Source organism: Nematolebias whitei, chromosome 22, assembly GCF_014905685.2.
Source record: "Nematolebias whitei isolate Nwh7 chromosome 22, NemWhi1, whole genome shotgun sequence".
In the NCBI taxonomy this organism is placed as follows: Eukaryota; Metazoa; Chordata; class Actinopteri; order Cyprinodontiformes; family Rivulidae; genus Nematolebias; species Nematolebias whitei.
This window is the reverse complement of record NC_056519.1, coordinates 10,020,586-10,035,851: the sequence shown is the minus strand read 5'-3', so window position 1 is coordinate 10,035,851 and position 15,266 is coordinate 10,020,586. Positions and strand designations below refer to the sequence as shown.

The window sequence follows — 15,266 nt, the reverse complement described above, 5'->3', positions numbered from 1 at the left end:
ATTTTGAAAACGGAAAAACAAGAAGAGTACAATGTTGCCAGATCTCGCGATAGAAACAAGCAACCAGCTATATGAAAACACAAGCCCAACTGGCAACCCACGACATGGTGTAAAACAGAGGCTGTTTTTAAACAGTATAAACATACATTTATTATAGCATTACATACAAACAGCAAAATTATGCTAAACACTTTGAATAACATGCTTGTACGCTCTGAAACAAAATACATTTTGCATATGTAACATACATTTTTCTTAAAGAGACACGCTGCTGCTCGCTCTCTCACTAGCATGGATTATTTGGTTTAAACAGCCTTATACTGCCATCGAGTGATCAAAAAAAGGTACTACACAGAAATAAACCTACGTTTCTTCTTAAATTTGACAAAAATTACTAATGTCAAATTTCAAACAATATTATCGTTTATCGCAATAATTTCCGAGACGATTAATCGCCCAGCAAAACTTGTTATCGTGACAGGCCTAGTAACATGGCTGGTTTAAAAATATATATACAGTACCCTACCAGGAAGTCACTGATCGATATCTTCATTTTCCCATGCGCACCGCGCCCATGAGCTCGTGTTATCCTCGTCATCACGTTTCCCCCGTTCCCTGGGGGCACAACGAGGAGGGGAGGAGAGAACAGGATAATGGGTGGCGTTTCTCCCCCTCGCCCATGGACCAATGAAGCCAAGTTTCATTGGTCCACTGTGACCTGTTCGGTAATTTAATTGATCAGATTTTATTTATTTTTTTACTTTTATTTATTTATACTTTTAGTCTCACTGAGTCATAAGGACCCCCCCAAGAGAGATGTATATTGGGCAGCTATGTGAGCACCCGGGTGTGACGAGGCTAAACGTTGGTGGCATGAAGCTCGTTAGTGCATCATTAAACAAAATCCACATATTAGCCGCAACACTGTATAAACCACGGTGTTCAAAGCGTGTGAAAAAAAGTAGCAGCTTATAGTCCAGAAATTCGGTAATTGCGAGCTAAAAGCTAGAAAAACAGGAGCTAATTAAAACTAATAAACTGCTAACTAAAATGAGCTGAATGCATGTTACAAACCTGTGTGTGTGCGCATAAAGGCTTCACAGCCACGAGTACACATAGAAAACACACAGAATACCATTGTGCCCGTTTCTAATGACCTTTTGTTTTTCATCAGAGATCCTAATTAAACTTTAAATGACTTTTCCGTCTCATCAAAAACTGGATGGCTTTGTTCGTTTGTTGTGTTGCGCACAACGCACTGTTTAGAGCAAACCAGCGTTGCTTTGTGTATTTTTACAAACTCTACGTACCGTATGTTTTAAGATGTACTTTCTCAGTTTATGGAGGATGAGAAGCTTCTCTTAGGGACTCCCCTCCACCTTCCCTGAGTCAGGGGGAAAAGTCTTTTCCTCTGGTGGATATATTCAAGTATGTGGGCATCTTGTTCTCAAGTGAAGGTAGAATGAAGCGGGAGATGGATCAATGGACCGGAGCTTCATCCTCAGTAATGAGGCCGTTGCTTCGACCGAAGCTAAAACACTGCATCACTTTGGTGTTAGCTGATGACTATTGGCTTCTTGAATGTGATGTCCCATTCTGTAGTAGAATATTTAACATTTTCAACAAATACCTCAATTTATAATTCATTTTTGTGATATAAAAGTGGATTTCATTTCTAGTTCTTCATAGTGTTTGTTGTGCATATCGTTTGTCAGTATGTGTTTAACCTTTAGCCATCAGGGGAACAGTTTGACAAATCCATAGTCAAAGTTTTCAGCTTGCTAGTTTTGAACCCGGGTCAGATTTGCACAATCCAATTTAGCCGCCGTGTTAGCACGTTACACACGACCTAATGTTGACGAATCATCTCCAGGCAATACTCACCAGATGAAGGCAATAAATAATTTCAAAAAGACAATTAGGTCGCTCTTCATTAACCGTTTGTTCATTAAGTCTGCCTTCGTTAGCGGAGGTTGGATGATCGTGCCCTGCCCCGCTGTAGCGGCCGTGATGTTTCACTGCAGCAGATGATTTGCAGTGCGGCGACGCACGCGAGTCGACACGAAAAGGCCCACTCATGTCCTAATGAGTGTTTCTGCTCGCCGTTCTGAGCGCTCTGCGGCTTCATTATCATCACCCTCTTAATGCTTCCATGAAAGAAATCAACGCCACATCATTACACCCCGGAGGATGCCACTGTCTCCCGGCTCAGCGTCTTTTTTTGTAGACCTTTTCCATCTGTCCAGAATTTATTTCTACTCATTTGCTTTTCCATTTTTCTCCTCACGCTACTGTAATGCCTTTATTACAAAAAAGTATTAAGGCCACTCAGTTGCAGTGTCCCATCCAGCCATCCGCCGCCTGTTCTGGAGTCGGGTCTCGAGGAGGCAGATTGAGTAGAGAGACCCAGACATCTCTTTGCAGGGAGGTGTCCAGGGAGAACCTTACCAAATGCCCAAACCAGCTCAACTGGCTCCTCTCGACGGGAAAGAGCAACTCCACTCCGAGTCTCTCCCAGATAACTGAACTATTCACCCTACCTCTAAGAGAGTCCCGCTACACTGAGAGGAAAACTCGGTTTGACAGCTTGTATTCACAATCTCGTTCTTTCAGTCACTACCCAGAGGTTTGGACAATAGGTGGGGGTAGGAATAAGCCTGTCACGATAACAAATTTTGCAGGGCGATTAATTGTCTCCGAAATTATTGCGATAAACGATAATATTGTTTGAAATTTGACAATAATTAGTAATTATTGTCAAATTTAAGAAGAAACGTTGGTTAATTTGTTTTGAGTGTAGCACCTTTTTTCAACCATCGGATGGCAGTATAAGACTGTTTGAACCAAAGGATGGATAGTGAGGGAGCGAGCAGCGTATCTCTAAGAAAAATGGGAGGAAGGCCCCTTGATGTGACATGAGCTGTCTCTCCGTCCTTTTTTTGGTTCTCAAAATAGCAGAAGCTCTGTGTGGTTTGAGCTCTTTAGCATAGCATTTATCACACAAAGCTTTTTAATTAAAAAAAAATCAGTAAACAAGTTCTCATCTTTTTGCAGAAAAAAACGATAAATGAAAATGAGGTTGATAATTTTAATTTATCATGCGATTAATTGATTCATTGTTTATCGCAACAGGCCTAGGTAGAAATGTAGACGGATGGTAAACAGCTTCGCCTTGCAGCTCAGCTCCCTCTTCACCACAACGGACCGGCACAGAGTCCACAATACTGCAGACGCTGCAACAATCCGTTTGTCAATCTCACGCTCCATTTTTCCGGACCTCGTACCCAAACTGAAAAAAAAAAAAGTCCGGACTGATTTAGCTAAAAATAACCGCATGTTATTTTTGACGTTACCTCGTCAAAAGTGTCAACATAAGATTCTGATGCCAAAATAAAAGCATAATAATGAATTCAACGAATACGGTCAGGTTCAGGAGCACAGCTGGGTTCACTTCCTCTGGATAAGACTTGAAAATACTTTTTTTCTCTCCCAACATTGTAACTTCTTTTGTCTATGAAATACATGTTTGTCTTGTCAATCCTATTTTCACTTTAATCTCAAAACTTTTTTTTTTTTAATCCTCTTTTTTCTTCTTCTGAGTGACCCTAATACTCCATCGTACTTTATTCTTGAATCCCCTTCACACTCTTCTCCCTGCCGACTTCCTGTCTTATTATTTGAATAAAACGGGAGCTCAGGATTAAAATAAACACTGTAGATCCAAACTAAGCTTGACCTTCAGAATAAAAGCGAGCCTGAATGAGGAATTATGTCTGAACCGGCCTCTGGATGAAATTACAGCAATCACTGTTAATTGCATTTTGAAGCAGCTTTTGTCATCGACGTGAAGCTAAACTTCAAAATTGATTTGTAATTCACAATACGCCTGATTTTTTTTAACAGATCCAGCTGGCTTTTAAACATGCAAACATTTACTCGCACTGATTTACACATTGCAGAAGGTGTGTGACTGTATTAGTAATATTTCACACATTTATGTGTTGAAAAGCTTCTTGAAACTAAAAATAAATTAAATTAACGGTATAGATGTATTTAAAGGAATGCATGTCGTCCATGTTTCCTGCTGAGAAATGACAAAAATATACCAATTTGGTCACGTTAAGTCTAATTTTAGGTTGTGATCTTGAATAAGTTAGCTATGTTTGTGCTAGCTAAGGTTGATTAGCTGTTGTGGCCAGCTTTAATTGGATTGACTGAATGGTAATCAGTGATGTATATTCATTAACTACTCTGAGGTTTATATATATATATATCTGTTTAGAGGTTCATGACATTTTTTGCTATAAGCAGAAACCCATACACTCACAAACAAGGAAAAAAAAAAAACTTTATCCTTAGGGAATAATCTGAAATGCAAAAACAACGTCCCTCAAACAAAAGAAAACTAATGCAAATGAGGAAATGAATGTATCAGAGAAATCGCTCAGAGCAGCTGTAACTGAACAGGAAGCTGCAGCCAAATTAGGAAACAAGTGAAAGATTGTCTGCTGTAATTCCTCCTCACACATATACACACTCATAAAAACATACAGAACATGCGTTTTCAGTGTTAAAAGCAACATATAGATGAAAAATGTTCAGCAGCGTTTTGACAAGTGGATAAAACGAGTTTTCTCTGGAGGGTGGCTGGACTCCTTACAGATAGGGTGAGAAGTTCAGTTATCCAGGAAAGACTAGGAGTAGAGGCGCTGCTCCTCCACATCGAGAGGAACCAGTTGAGGTGGTTCAGGTATTTGGTAAGGATGATCCATGGACACCTCCTGGGGGAGGTTTTCCAGGAATCCCCAACTAGGAAAAGAACCTGTGGAAAACCCAGGAGACGGTTGGAGAGAGTAAGCATGTCTCTCTGCTGGTCTTGGAATGGTCCCAGAGGAGCTAGAAGAGGATTCAGTAGAAAGAGATGCCAGGACCTCCCTGATCCAGATGATGCCTCGCCACCTGACTCTGGAACAACTGGATGGATGGATGGATGGATGGATGGATGGATGGATGGATGGATGGATGGATGGATGGATGGATGGATGGATGGATGGATGGATGGATGGATGGATGGATGGATGGATGGATGGATGGATGGATGGATGGATGGATGGATGGATGGATGGATGGATGGATGGAAGGATGGATGACCTTGTCTTGAAAACACAACTTTATAACAAAGATGGAGACAAGAAGCTGTTTCTTTGAAACAGAAAAAACAGAAAACAGAAACAACTTAATGTGCGTGTGAGTGTGTGTGTGTGTGTGTGTGTGTGTGTGTGTGTGTGTGTGTGTGTGTGTGTTTACATGTTTGAAAGCCTCAAGCAGAATCAATTGCAGCTGAACGAATGGAGGTATCAGCGTGTGTGTATAATGTGTGTTTGATTATTTGTGTGCGAGTGTTTCCCCAAACTCCCCGAGGTAAAGTCGTTCCATTTGCTCTCACCAGGGGACAACCGCCACTTATCAATTTATGAATTGAATTTCATTTTCAGCCTGTGACACGCAGCGTGCGGGTGTCACTGCAGCAAAACGTGGCTTCATTGTTGGCTTTCCTGGCAGCGGCAGACAAAGCCGCACACGGGCAGCCCATTAGCCTCGGCGACCATGCAAAACCTCCCGTCTATTGTTGAAGGAACACAATTTGTCGGACAGATTTGGCGTTTTTGATCTTTCGTGTCTCCCAAAGCCATCTTCAGCAGGTGATCCTCTTGGATTTGCCTCGATGTGACGTCTCTTTTTATGATCCATATAGCTGTAATTACCATCTGTGTACAGACATGATCAATACAAAGCTTTTAGTTTCCAGATGAGTGGTTAGGATGAAATCTAAAGACAGAACGATGGGGGAGAATGTGGACAGGAGGAGCAGAACTGGAAACAAGTGTAGAGCTACCACTAACCATTAAAATCAATGAGGACTCTGTAGACGGCAGACATGTTGGTTTTATTTTTGAATGAAATTTGTTTACACTCCTTTTCAACCAACCTTTATTTATACAGGTTAGTCTCGTTGAGTCACGAGGACTCATTTACAAGAGAGACCTGTTTGAAACAAAGAACACAGATGAGGTACACAATAATAAACAGACATATAAAAGCAAATAAAATGAAAGGTAAATAGAAGAAATAATATTTTTTAAAACATAAACAGGGACATTATAAAATGTAAAATACTAAAACAGGAACATGTCTGTGTTGGTTTTTGCCATGAACTTAGCAGATGTTTAAAGTCCGTTAGAGGTCCAAGTCGACAACTTCAGATCTTTTTGCAAAGTGTTCCAGGAAACAGGAGTGGAGTAGAAGGCGGCCATTTAGCCAAATTTGGTCCACACTGAGGGGACACTGCAGGTAATAATGTTCTGGGAGCACACGCTGTAGCTGCACTCACAAAGTGACATGTAGGAGGAGATGTATGAAGGCAGCAGACCAAGAAGTGATTTAAAGATGAAAATGTACCAGTGAGAGAGTCTGCGTGAAGTTAATGATGACCAGTTAACCAGTGAATACAGGGTGCAGTGGTGGGTACAGTAGTTACAGCTAGTTATGAATCTTAATCCACCATGATAGACAATGTCCAACATCTGCAGGGTGCTTGTAGGAGCGTTCATGTCAATAATGTCACCATAGTCAATGGAGGGAAGGAAAGTAGCAGCTACAAGTTGTTTCCTAGCGTTTTGAGTTAGACAGGATCCATTTCTAAAAAATAAACCCAATTTAACTTTCACTTTCTTTACCAAGTTTTCGACATGAGACTTAAAAGAGGCGGGTCGACCAAGATACCCAAGTATTTGTAAGAATCGACAAACGCAATAAGAACACCATTCATAGATAAGATAAAAGGAAGAACTGTTGGTACGACTTCCTGTTTGAAAAGGACATCCTTTAGGTTTTATCAGCATTTAGCACCAGTTTGAGACGGAACAAATCTAACTGGATGATGTTGAATGCAGACTGTAAGAGCTGAACAACCTTAGCAAATGTTTTAGCTCGACAGTAAGCAACTGTGTCGTCGGTTTAGAAATGTAAGGATGTGTCAAGAATGATCTGATCTACAATAAATATGTAGATTGTGAAGAGGGTGGGTCCTAAGATTGAGCCTTGTGGTACACCGTTGTTAAGAGTTGGATAGCTGGAAGAAGTACCATTATGTTGAACATTATTGATCATTCCTTAAATTAATTGTTGTAAAAATGTTGTTAGTCCACTTTGATTTAAAATATCTGCCGTCTTACACATCCGATTACAAGAACTTATGAAAAATATTATCAGGGTTTGTGTTTAGAGACCAAACAAAGTGGATAAAAGGTGTGTGGAGAAGAAAACTGGTTTGAAACACTTAATTTGGGGAGTAAAGGAAAAAAAAAGATATTAATTTATCTCATATTCCGTCTTTGTTTGTCAGTTCAGAGAAACTTCATGGTTCAGTTTTATAATCCAAGTTCTCGTCACATACACAGATTTCTTGCCACTGTCGAATTATTGCCCAAAACTTGTAAATATTCTCTTTTTATTGAGCCAAAAATAAAATAAAGATGAAAGATTCTTCGTCTCTTTACCTCTGCAGAGCTGAGATTCAGAAAGCAGGTCTGGGGAAAAATAAATAAATAAGAGGAAGAAGTTTTTTGTTAAAAGAAATATGCTTTTGGAGGCTATTCTTTCCCAGCTAATCCCGCCTCACCCTCTCAGGAACCATCTGCGACCCCTCGGGAGCCTGACTGCTTTAGATAATCCGTCTGGAGAGTTTATTTTGATTTTTCTTAAACGTTTGGACCCGTTTCCTCGCCTCGTTCCTGTCTAAATTATTTATTGGAGCAAAAATGTTGCGAGTCGGTTTGTGAATGCTGAGTGAGAAGTCTATAAACGTAAAACAGCTGTCGGTTTAAGTGTTTGCTTAAATGCCTTAGAGCGAAAAACACAAATTAGCACACGTTTGTTTTATTTTTAGAGCAACTTGTGCACAGATGACCTCAGTGACATGATCGCAAACATCATGCTTTTGCTTGTGTTTATTTTCATATGTCTGTTAGCAGAATATCTCATGAAGCACTACAAGTATGTTTATGAAATTACCAGGTTATAATCACTGGGTGCACCTCAATAACTGATTAATATTTAGAGCCAACTCTAAAATGGACACCACAGCCAACTGGTTTTAAAATGTATAAAAATGGCTATAACTCGGTCAATTTTACAGATATTGAGCTACGATTTGGTATGATAGTAGCTGAGAGTCATTCATAACTCAAACTCTGACAGTGACATTTTGAGATATTGCATAACAATAATTTGTAGGTTTAACCAAAAAGATTATAACATCATCATCAATCATAAGATCATCTGGCATGAAAGATGGTGGGCAGTAAGAAATTCTTCAAAGAATGCCAGTCTGTTAACTGGTAAATCGTGTCCACATAGCGGTTTATTTCTAGGCTCAGTCCGCAGCAGTGGACTGACCTCTGCACCGCTCTGAAAATGATAAACGTTTGAGGTTTGGCCACATCTATTTGAAGTAGAGTTCTGAGAGAAATTATGCCCGACATGAGACAGAATATGGAGGTCGATGCCAGACTACTAAAAAAATCTCCGTGTGTCCAGAGTTGAGAGTAATCTCAGCTGTACTGAATGAATTTGTAGTTTTGATAAATAGTTCTATCGTGGTAAGAAAAAAAACCTGCCAGAACAATCATATTTCAGTTGGTCAGTAAGATTATTATTTATTTATTGTGTATTTGAATACCAGAAACTTGCCCTACGTCTCTCAGAGGAACACGGGCCAAGCTGAAGGCGACCCACAGCCTCACATGTAGATAAACAAACTGACCAAAGTAAACTACCAAACAGTAACTTTAGAGCACAGAAGCATTAAGAACTATTACGATTTTAGGGTGTTTTTATTTTCTAAAAACGTAAAGTCTTGTTCAGTTAAGCGGCAGGACTTTGGATAACTGAGCTCAAGTTTGCCGACAAGCGGAGGCCATTAAAGAGACAGGTATTCATTGGATGAACGCAGGGCTTACCGTATTTTCCGGACTACAAGACGCACTTAAAACCCTTTAATTTTCTTAAAAATCAACAGTGAGCCTTATAATCAGCTGCGCCTTATATTAATTTGTGTTGTGCTTACTGACCTCGAACCAATTTTATGTGGTTATTATGAATGAGTTGAATAAAGTTTGATTTATCTGACTTTTGTTTCGCTTAATGTGCCTTATAGTTTGAAAAATACGGTAATTTGCAAACGATCAATGCCGGAACGCAAATAGCTGGTGGGCTGACATTGGGGTGGAGGTCTGTGGGTCTTCCCCCAGAAAATTTTGAATAAAGTAGATGCGATTTCCTGCATTTTGGTGTATTTTAACGGATTGTTAAACATCTATGTTTACCTAGATTTGTAAACACTCCGCTTCTGTCAAGCATCATACCCCACTCCTACTTGACGGTTCCAAACCCGACACTGACCCTGCTCGTTGTTGTCTGACTCCAGGCGCCTTCTCCATCTGGGCTCCTGCCTGGTTAGCTCCCCCCCCAACACACACACACACCACCAACACCACTCTTTAAGGGTAGATGCTACTTGAATGGGGCAGCTCGTATGTTTATAAGTGGCTGTTGTGTTTAAAATTAGTGTTTATGTAATTATTTTCAGTTTGCATATCCAATATAAGTTTTATTCGTTCAAGGCAGCCATATTTGTTCATAACTTTATTAGTAGTAGTAAGCCTGAGAGTTACCGAATCCAAGCAAACAGTTACCAAAACGCATCCTGTCAAAATAAGAGTGTTCTCAGATCCTATTCTGGACAGATCCAGCTCAAATTAAGCACTGGATGAACGTCTCCACCAATTTTCTACAATCTCCAATTCATCTACAATTATTTCTCGGAGTCATTCCCAGTCAAAATGGCCGCCACAGCTAACCAACATTGGCCAATACAAAAAATGGCCAGAACTCAAGTCAGTTGTGTAAATATTAAGCTCAAATGGCGGTCCTTTAATTCGCTTGGGTTTCCATTACAGTCTGCGGCTGCAAAGCCCCTGATTACCACATTTCCACTCTTCTTGTATCTTATCTCACCCCCACCCTGGTTCTGATCATCCCACAGTGCAGAACGCTAATCTTCAAAAAGGGGAACGAGGAACAACAGAAGCATCAACAACCCTTGTTCGACTTGATTTCTCTCTGTCAGTAAGGGGCTCCCTCTGCTGCTAAGCTTGAAAAAAAAAATGAAAATTTGAATTTTTCATACAATCTGTTGTTTGAATCTCATCTGCTACACACACTGTTGTATTTGCTTCCTGGCCTCTCGTTGTGTTGAGTGGGCGACTAGCTGTGACTGTCGGATTAGTCAGTTTAAAAATACATATGTCTTTTTGGGCCGTGTGTGCAAGTTCCATTTTCAGAACAGGCTGCGTCGTTTACGTTAAAGATGCGGAGAAGGATACGGTTTTTGTGACACGCCTGAACACAACCAGAGGCTGACATGCTGCAAAGTTACACTACAACACCCCCCCACACACACACACACCATGCACAAACAGTAGCTGGACGTGCACCGCTGGCAAGCAGCGCACACACACTCAAACGTGCACAGAGACGCACGCGAGGCTCTAAATCGTATTAGGCAAATGAGAGCGAGGCACCGCAGAGGCAGAAAGGCGCTCTGTTCGAGTGCTGTCGCTGTGACAGATCCTGGAATAAATCATGTTTAGTTGTTGTTGTTGTTGTTTAATATGCAAATCTTCCATTCAGAGCTGGTTGTTAACATGTGCGTTCCATGCACTCGTAATAAAACACACACACACACACCCACAGAGCAGCATATGGAATGTTCCTGAGCCAAACCAACAGAAACCATACAGTGAGAGCGAGCGTGGGATAAAAATGTGAAATGCCACAGGCGTCATTACTGGACTCGTACTTCATAACGGAACAGCCATCCATCAGCTCCGTGACACTAACGATGACAATGGGAACACACTTGCAGAAACACACACATACCTGAGGAGGAACAACTGGATTTGTGAGAGCTTCAGGAGGCGCTCACGAGGATGCTTAATTAGGCCCACACATGTACTAGAAAAAAGTGGTGTCTTCGCAAGTTCGCAGGCGACACACACAGAGTCCTTTCTTACCAGCATCGCTTGACACATCGGTTTCTCACTCACACACGTCTGAACTGGAGATAAAAATCACACTTTGGGCTTAGAAAACGTGGCTATCAGGCAGGCTATCCTTCCCTCCGACCAGTGACAGAAGGAAAACAGTCACTGCAGCAGAAAGTGATAACAGTTTTTATTACCTTTTCAGTTTTTAAACCCCTCCTGTGGGCACCTGCCTCTAACAAGCTAATGAAATGGTCTCAATTTAAGAATAATCTGACAACCTGTGCCATTAACATAAGACAGAAAGGGGTTCCAGGTTATTTCAAATGATTAAGCATTACTGGACAAAGTCAGCCTAGTGTTTCCACTTTAAACTAGAGAAATTGCAATTCCTGCGAAAATGCAGTGCTTATTGCTGAAGAACTTGCTGAAAAACATCTGAAATTAGCTAAAAATGTGCTGAATTGGTCATAAAATGGAAGAACAAAGCTAAATTATCAGAAGAAAGTACAACAAACACATATTTGTTGAATTATGTTTAAATAAGCAGAAATTAGCACAAAAATTTGGAAATTATTTTAAAAAAAAATCTGAAATTAGCAACAGCAACAACAAAACAGCTGAAAGGTAGCTAAAAAAAAGCAGAAAGAAGCCTAATTTACCAGAAGAAAGTGGATAGAGTACAACTGTGCCCAATTAGGCTGAAGGAAGCAGAAATTAGCACCAAAAAAGGAAACTATCTAGAAAACAAACAGAAATTTGCTACAAATAAAACTAATGGATAGTAGCTAAAAAGGCAGAAAGAAGCTTAAATTACCTAAAGCAAGTGGAGAGAGCACATGTTTTGCAGAATTAGGCTGAAAACGTTTAAATGAGTGCAAAAAATGTGGAATTAGCTGAGAAAGCTAAAATTAGCATAAAATCAGCTAAATAGTAGCTAAAATAACAGAAATAGCTGAAACTTGCAGGAATAAGCTGAAAAAAGCATAAACTGAGATTAGCAGAAAGAAAGCGCAAAACAGCAGAAATCGGCTAAAAGTAGCTTTTTTGTTGTCGTTTTGGTTTATTTTTTATTTTTGCAGAAGTAAGCTGAAACAAGCTGAACTGAACAAAATGTGAAAGTAGTGGTAAAAGATTGTAAACACATCTATAGGCATGAAGGATGTAAAATGAGCTCATTTCATTTCCAATGAGGAATAAAACGTCAGAAAAGGCTAAATATTTCAAAAAGCTAAAGTTGCACCAGTACCAAAAGTCATGTCACTCTTCTCCAGAAAGAGCTGAATGTTTTGTTGTATGATTTGTTGAAATAACACAAAAACTGTGGAACGAGAAAGATGTCAAAAAACGTACGGAAGGCGTATAATAAGTATAAGAAATATAAACAGGATCACAATAGCGTGAATGCTTCATAAGCATTCACACAATAAATGAAGGAGTTCTCTAATCCAGCTTATATATGTAGGCATGCTGCAAGTTTTCAATTTAGCAGTATATTGTCGTGGTCCAGCAGATTTGTGGATGCTACTGCCTTCTTTTAAGAAGGAGAGAGAGCAAGTGAAATAGGCCAGACCCAGAACAAAGCAATTAAGCTATTATGAGCAATTTTGTCTCTGGAAACATCTGGAATGTGCACGGACTGGCAGTCCATGAGCAGACAAACAGCAAGACAAAAGGAGAAGTTACCAAAACATCAATAAAGTGGTTGAATCTTACCTTAAAGAGGCGCAGGATGTTGGCCACCATGATGGACACGGAGCTTGACGCAGCTCCAATCACCCCTACGATTTTATCAGGCTTGGTGAAGATAGGAGGGTCTCCATTGGCACAACGGACGTCTGAGCCGTCCCGTTCAATCAAGGCCTGTACGAAAGTCAGGGACTGCTCCAGTGCGTACGTGTCCCTGGAGCAGGTGTCCAAGATCCGGGCCCCCAGGGTGATGTTGGGCAGCAGCTCGGGGTCCTTGTTGATCAAGTCAATAGCAAACATCATGGCCTCCAAGCGATGGATACCCTTCTCCTTCTTCAGCTCGCCGCACGGCGTGCCATGGTTGCCTCGCGAGTGAACGGGAAATAATCCGCCAAGTATGATGTCACCGTCAAGTCGGATGGAGTGAGCGTATTCCGGCGCCGCCTGGGGGTCAGTGGGGACTCGTTGAGGGGAGGCAGCAGGAAAGAACCAAGTATGAGCCAGGAGCAGGATGATGACTGGGGAACCTGGGCTCCAGTGAGGCTCCATGTTCATAAAAATGTGCAAAAATTTGGATCTTAGAGGAGGATACTTCAAAAACTGAACTTTAATTGTTTGGACCTTCTTACTGGTCAATAAAGCAGAGGTGAAGAACCCCAAATTTGGAGATAGCCGAGCCCCATGAGCAAATCATAATCCATAGAAGAGAGCGCACAAGAGATGTAGCGGCTACGGTGGATTTGTGGTTGGGAGGTGCAGCGTGTAATCCACAAGTCACGTCTTTTGAAGCATCTGTGAAGGAGACACAGAGACATTTTAGTGTCAGTACCAACATCAAGCTGCTGCAGGGCTTTAAGGCTCAAGTACAAAATATGCACACGTCATTGAATAGCACGCTCCTAACTCTGGCAAAAATATCAGTTCAATCCTCTGGTTTGAAAAACACCAAAGCGCTTCAGCTTTGTAATCACCTCCACACACTCGTCTCTTGGCAGAGCAGCAAGGAAAGCAGCTGTCAGGATGACAGCGGAGGACCTCGCGGCGAGATCCTTGGGCTGTTTTGCACGACTACCTGCTGCAGAGTCAATAAAGAAGAATACGGGGGTAAGGAGCAGGAAGTGAGATGCAGACGAGGAGGATGGGGAGACTAGAAATATATGAGACGGCAGTGAAGACGCAGCGCAGGTGTGTTTCTGCTGCAGCTGAATGAACACGTCACACACAAACAGTTTCAAACCCAACAGGTTGACGTAATATTAAATGTAACTTCCTAACATTAACCGTTGTGAAGGTATCAAAGTTCATGCTCAATAATCCAGGTTAAAAAAATCCAACAAAGTTCAGTCAGGTCACCTGGACGGTTTCTTTATTTGTTGAGACGTTTCGTCCCGAGGAGGAAAAAACATCCTCAGTTATTCGGGAGAGATTCAGAGTAGAACCTCTACTCCTCCACGTCGAGAGGAGCCAGTTGAGATGGTTTGGGCATCTGGTAAGGATGCCCCCTGGGCGCCTCCCTGGGGAGGTGCTTCGGGCATCTCCGACTGTGAGGAGACCCCGGGGAAGACCCAGGACACGCTGGATAGACTATGTCTCTTGAGAGGCCTGGGAACACCTTGGAATCCTCCCAGAAGACCTGGAAGAAGTGGCTGTGGAAAGAGATGTTTGGACCTCCCTGCTCAAGCTGCTGCCCCACGACCCGACTTTGGAACAAGCAGAAGTGGGTGGGTGGATGGATGGATGGATGGATGGATGGATGGATGGATGGATGGATGGATACAGGGGAGAGGGTGGGCCCAAGAAACCATCTTATCACCAGCAAACTGGTTGTCCCACTATGTGACTGTGCTGCTTGCGGGACTGAGTTTGTTGTGGCTGGCTCCTCAGGCTGATGAAGTCCTTTGGATGAAGGACGAAACGTCTCAACAACAAAAAAGAAACTGTCCAGATGACCTGACTGAACTTTGTTGGAGCTGTAAAGGTACTTATTGTAAAGTCATCCCTGGCTTCGGTAACGTATCACTCACTCACTGAGCCGCGGTGTAAGCAGCCGTTTTATTGACCAGTGCAGGAGTTGGTTTGGACCAGGGCTGAAAATTGGTCATGACAAACTGGTGGATTTATTCTACATGCTAGGACTGCTAATGTGCTTTCATTAGCCGAAGCCCCAGGGAATTTATTTTCTCATTTGCCTCCCCTGATCTGTAAGGCTTGATTTTTTATTTTATTTTGTGCACGCAGACTGTGTGAGGAGGCAATTTGTGCAAATTTGGATCCCCCGAATAAATATTTAAAGATGGGATAATTAATCCTGAGCTTGACAACTAGAGGTAGGGAAACTTTTTTTTTCTTCCTCTTTCACATTTTTCTGGTGAGATTCTTAGTTAAACTTAACATTTTTCACCCGCTGCTAAAGGCATACATATAATCATGGCTGTGTTGCTCATTTGTCTGCCCTGTTAGCAAAATATCTCA

The 15,266-nt window shown here is 41.5% G+C and overlaps 1 protein-coding gene across 1 annotated transcript in view; it reads right to left on the bottom strand.

The window, feature by feature from the left end:
• Window positions 1-13,349, bottom strand: part of grm8a (glutamate receptor, metabotropic 8a) — a 327,929-nt gene extending 314,580 nt beyond the window's left edge. Inside the window, exon 1 of the mRNA XM_037695788.1 lies at window positions 12,822-13,349. Coding sequence (XP_037551716.1) covers window positions 12,822-13,349 — 528 coding nt within the window. The remainder of the gene's footprint in view (window positions 1-12,821) is intronic.
• Between the last annotated feature and the right edge of the window lie 1,917 nt (window positions 13,350-15,266).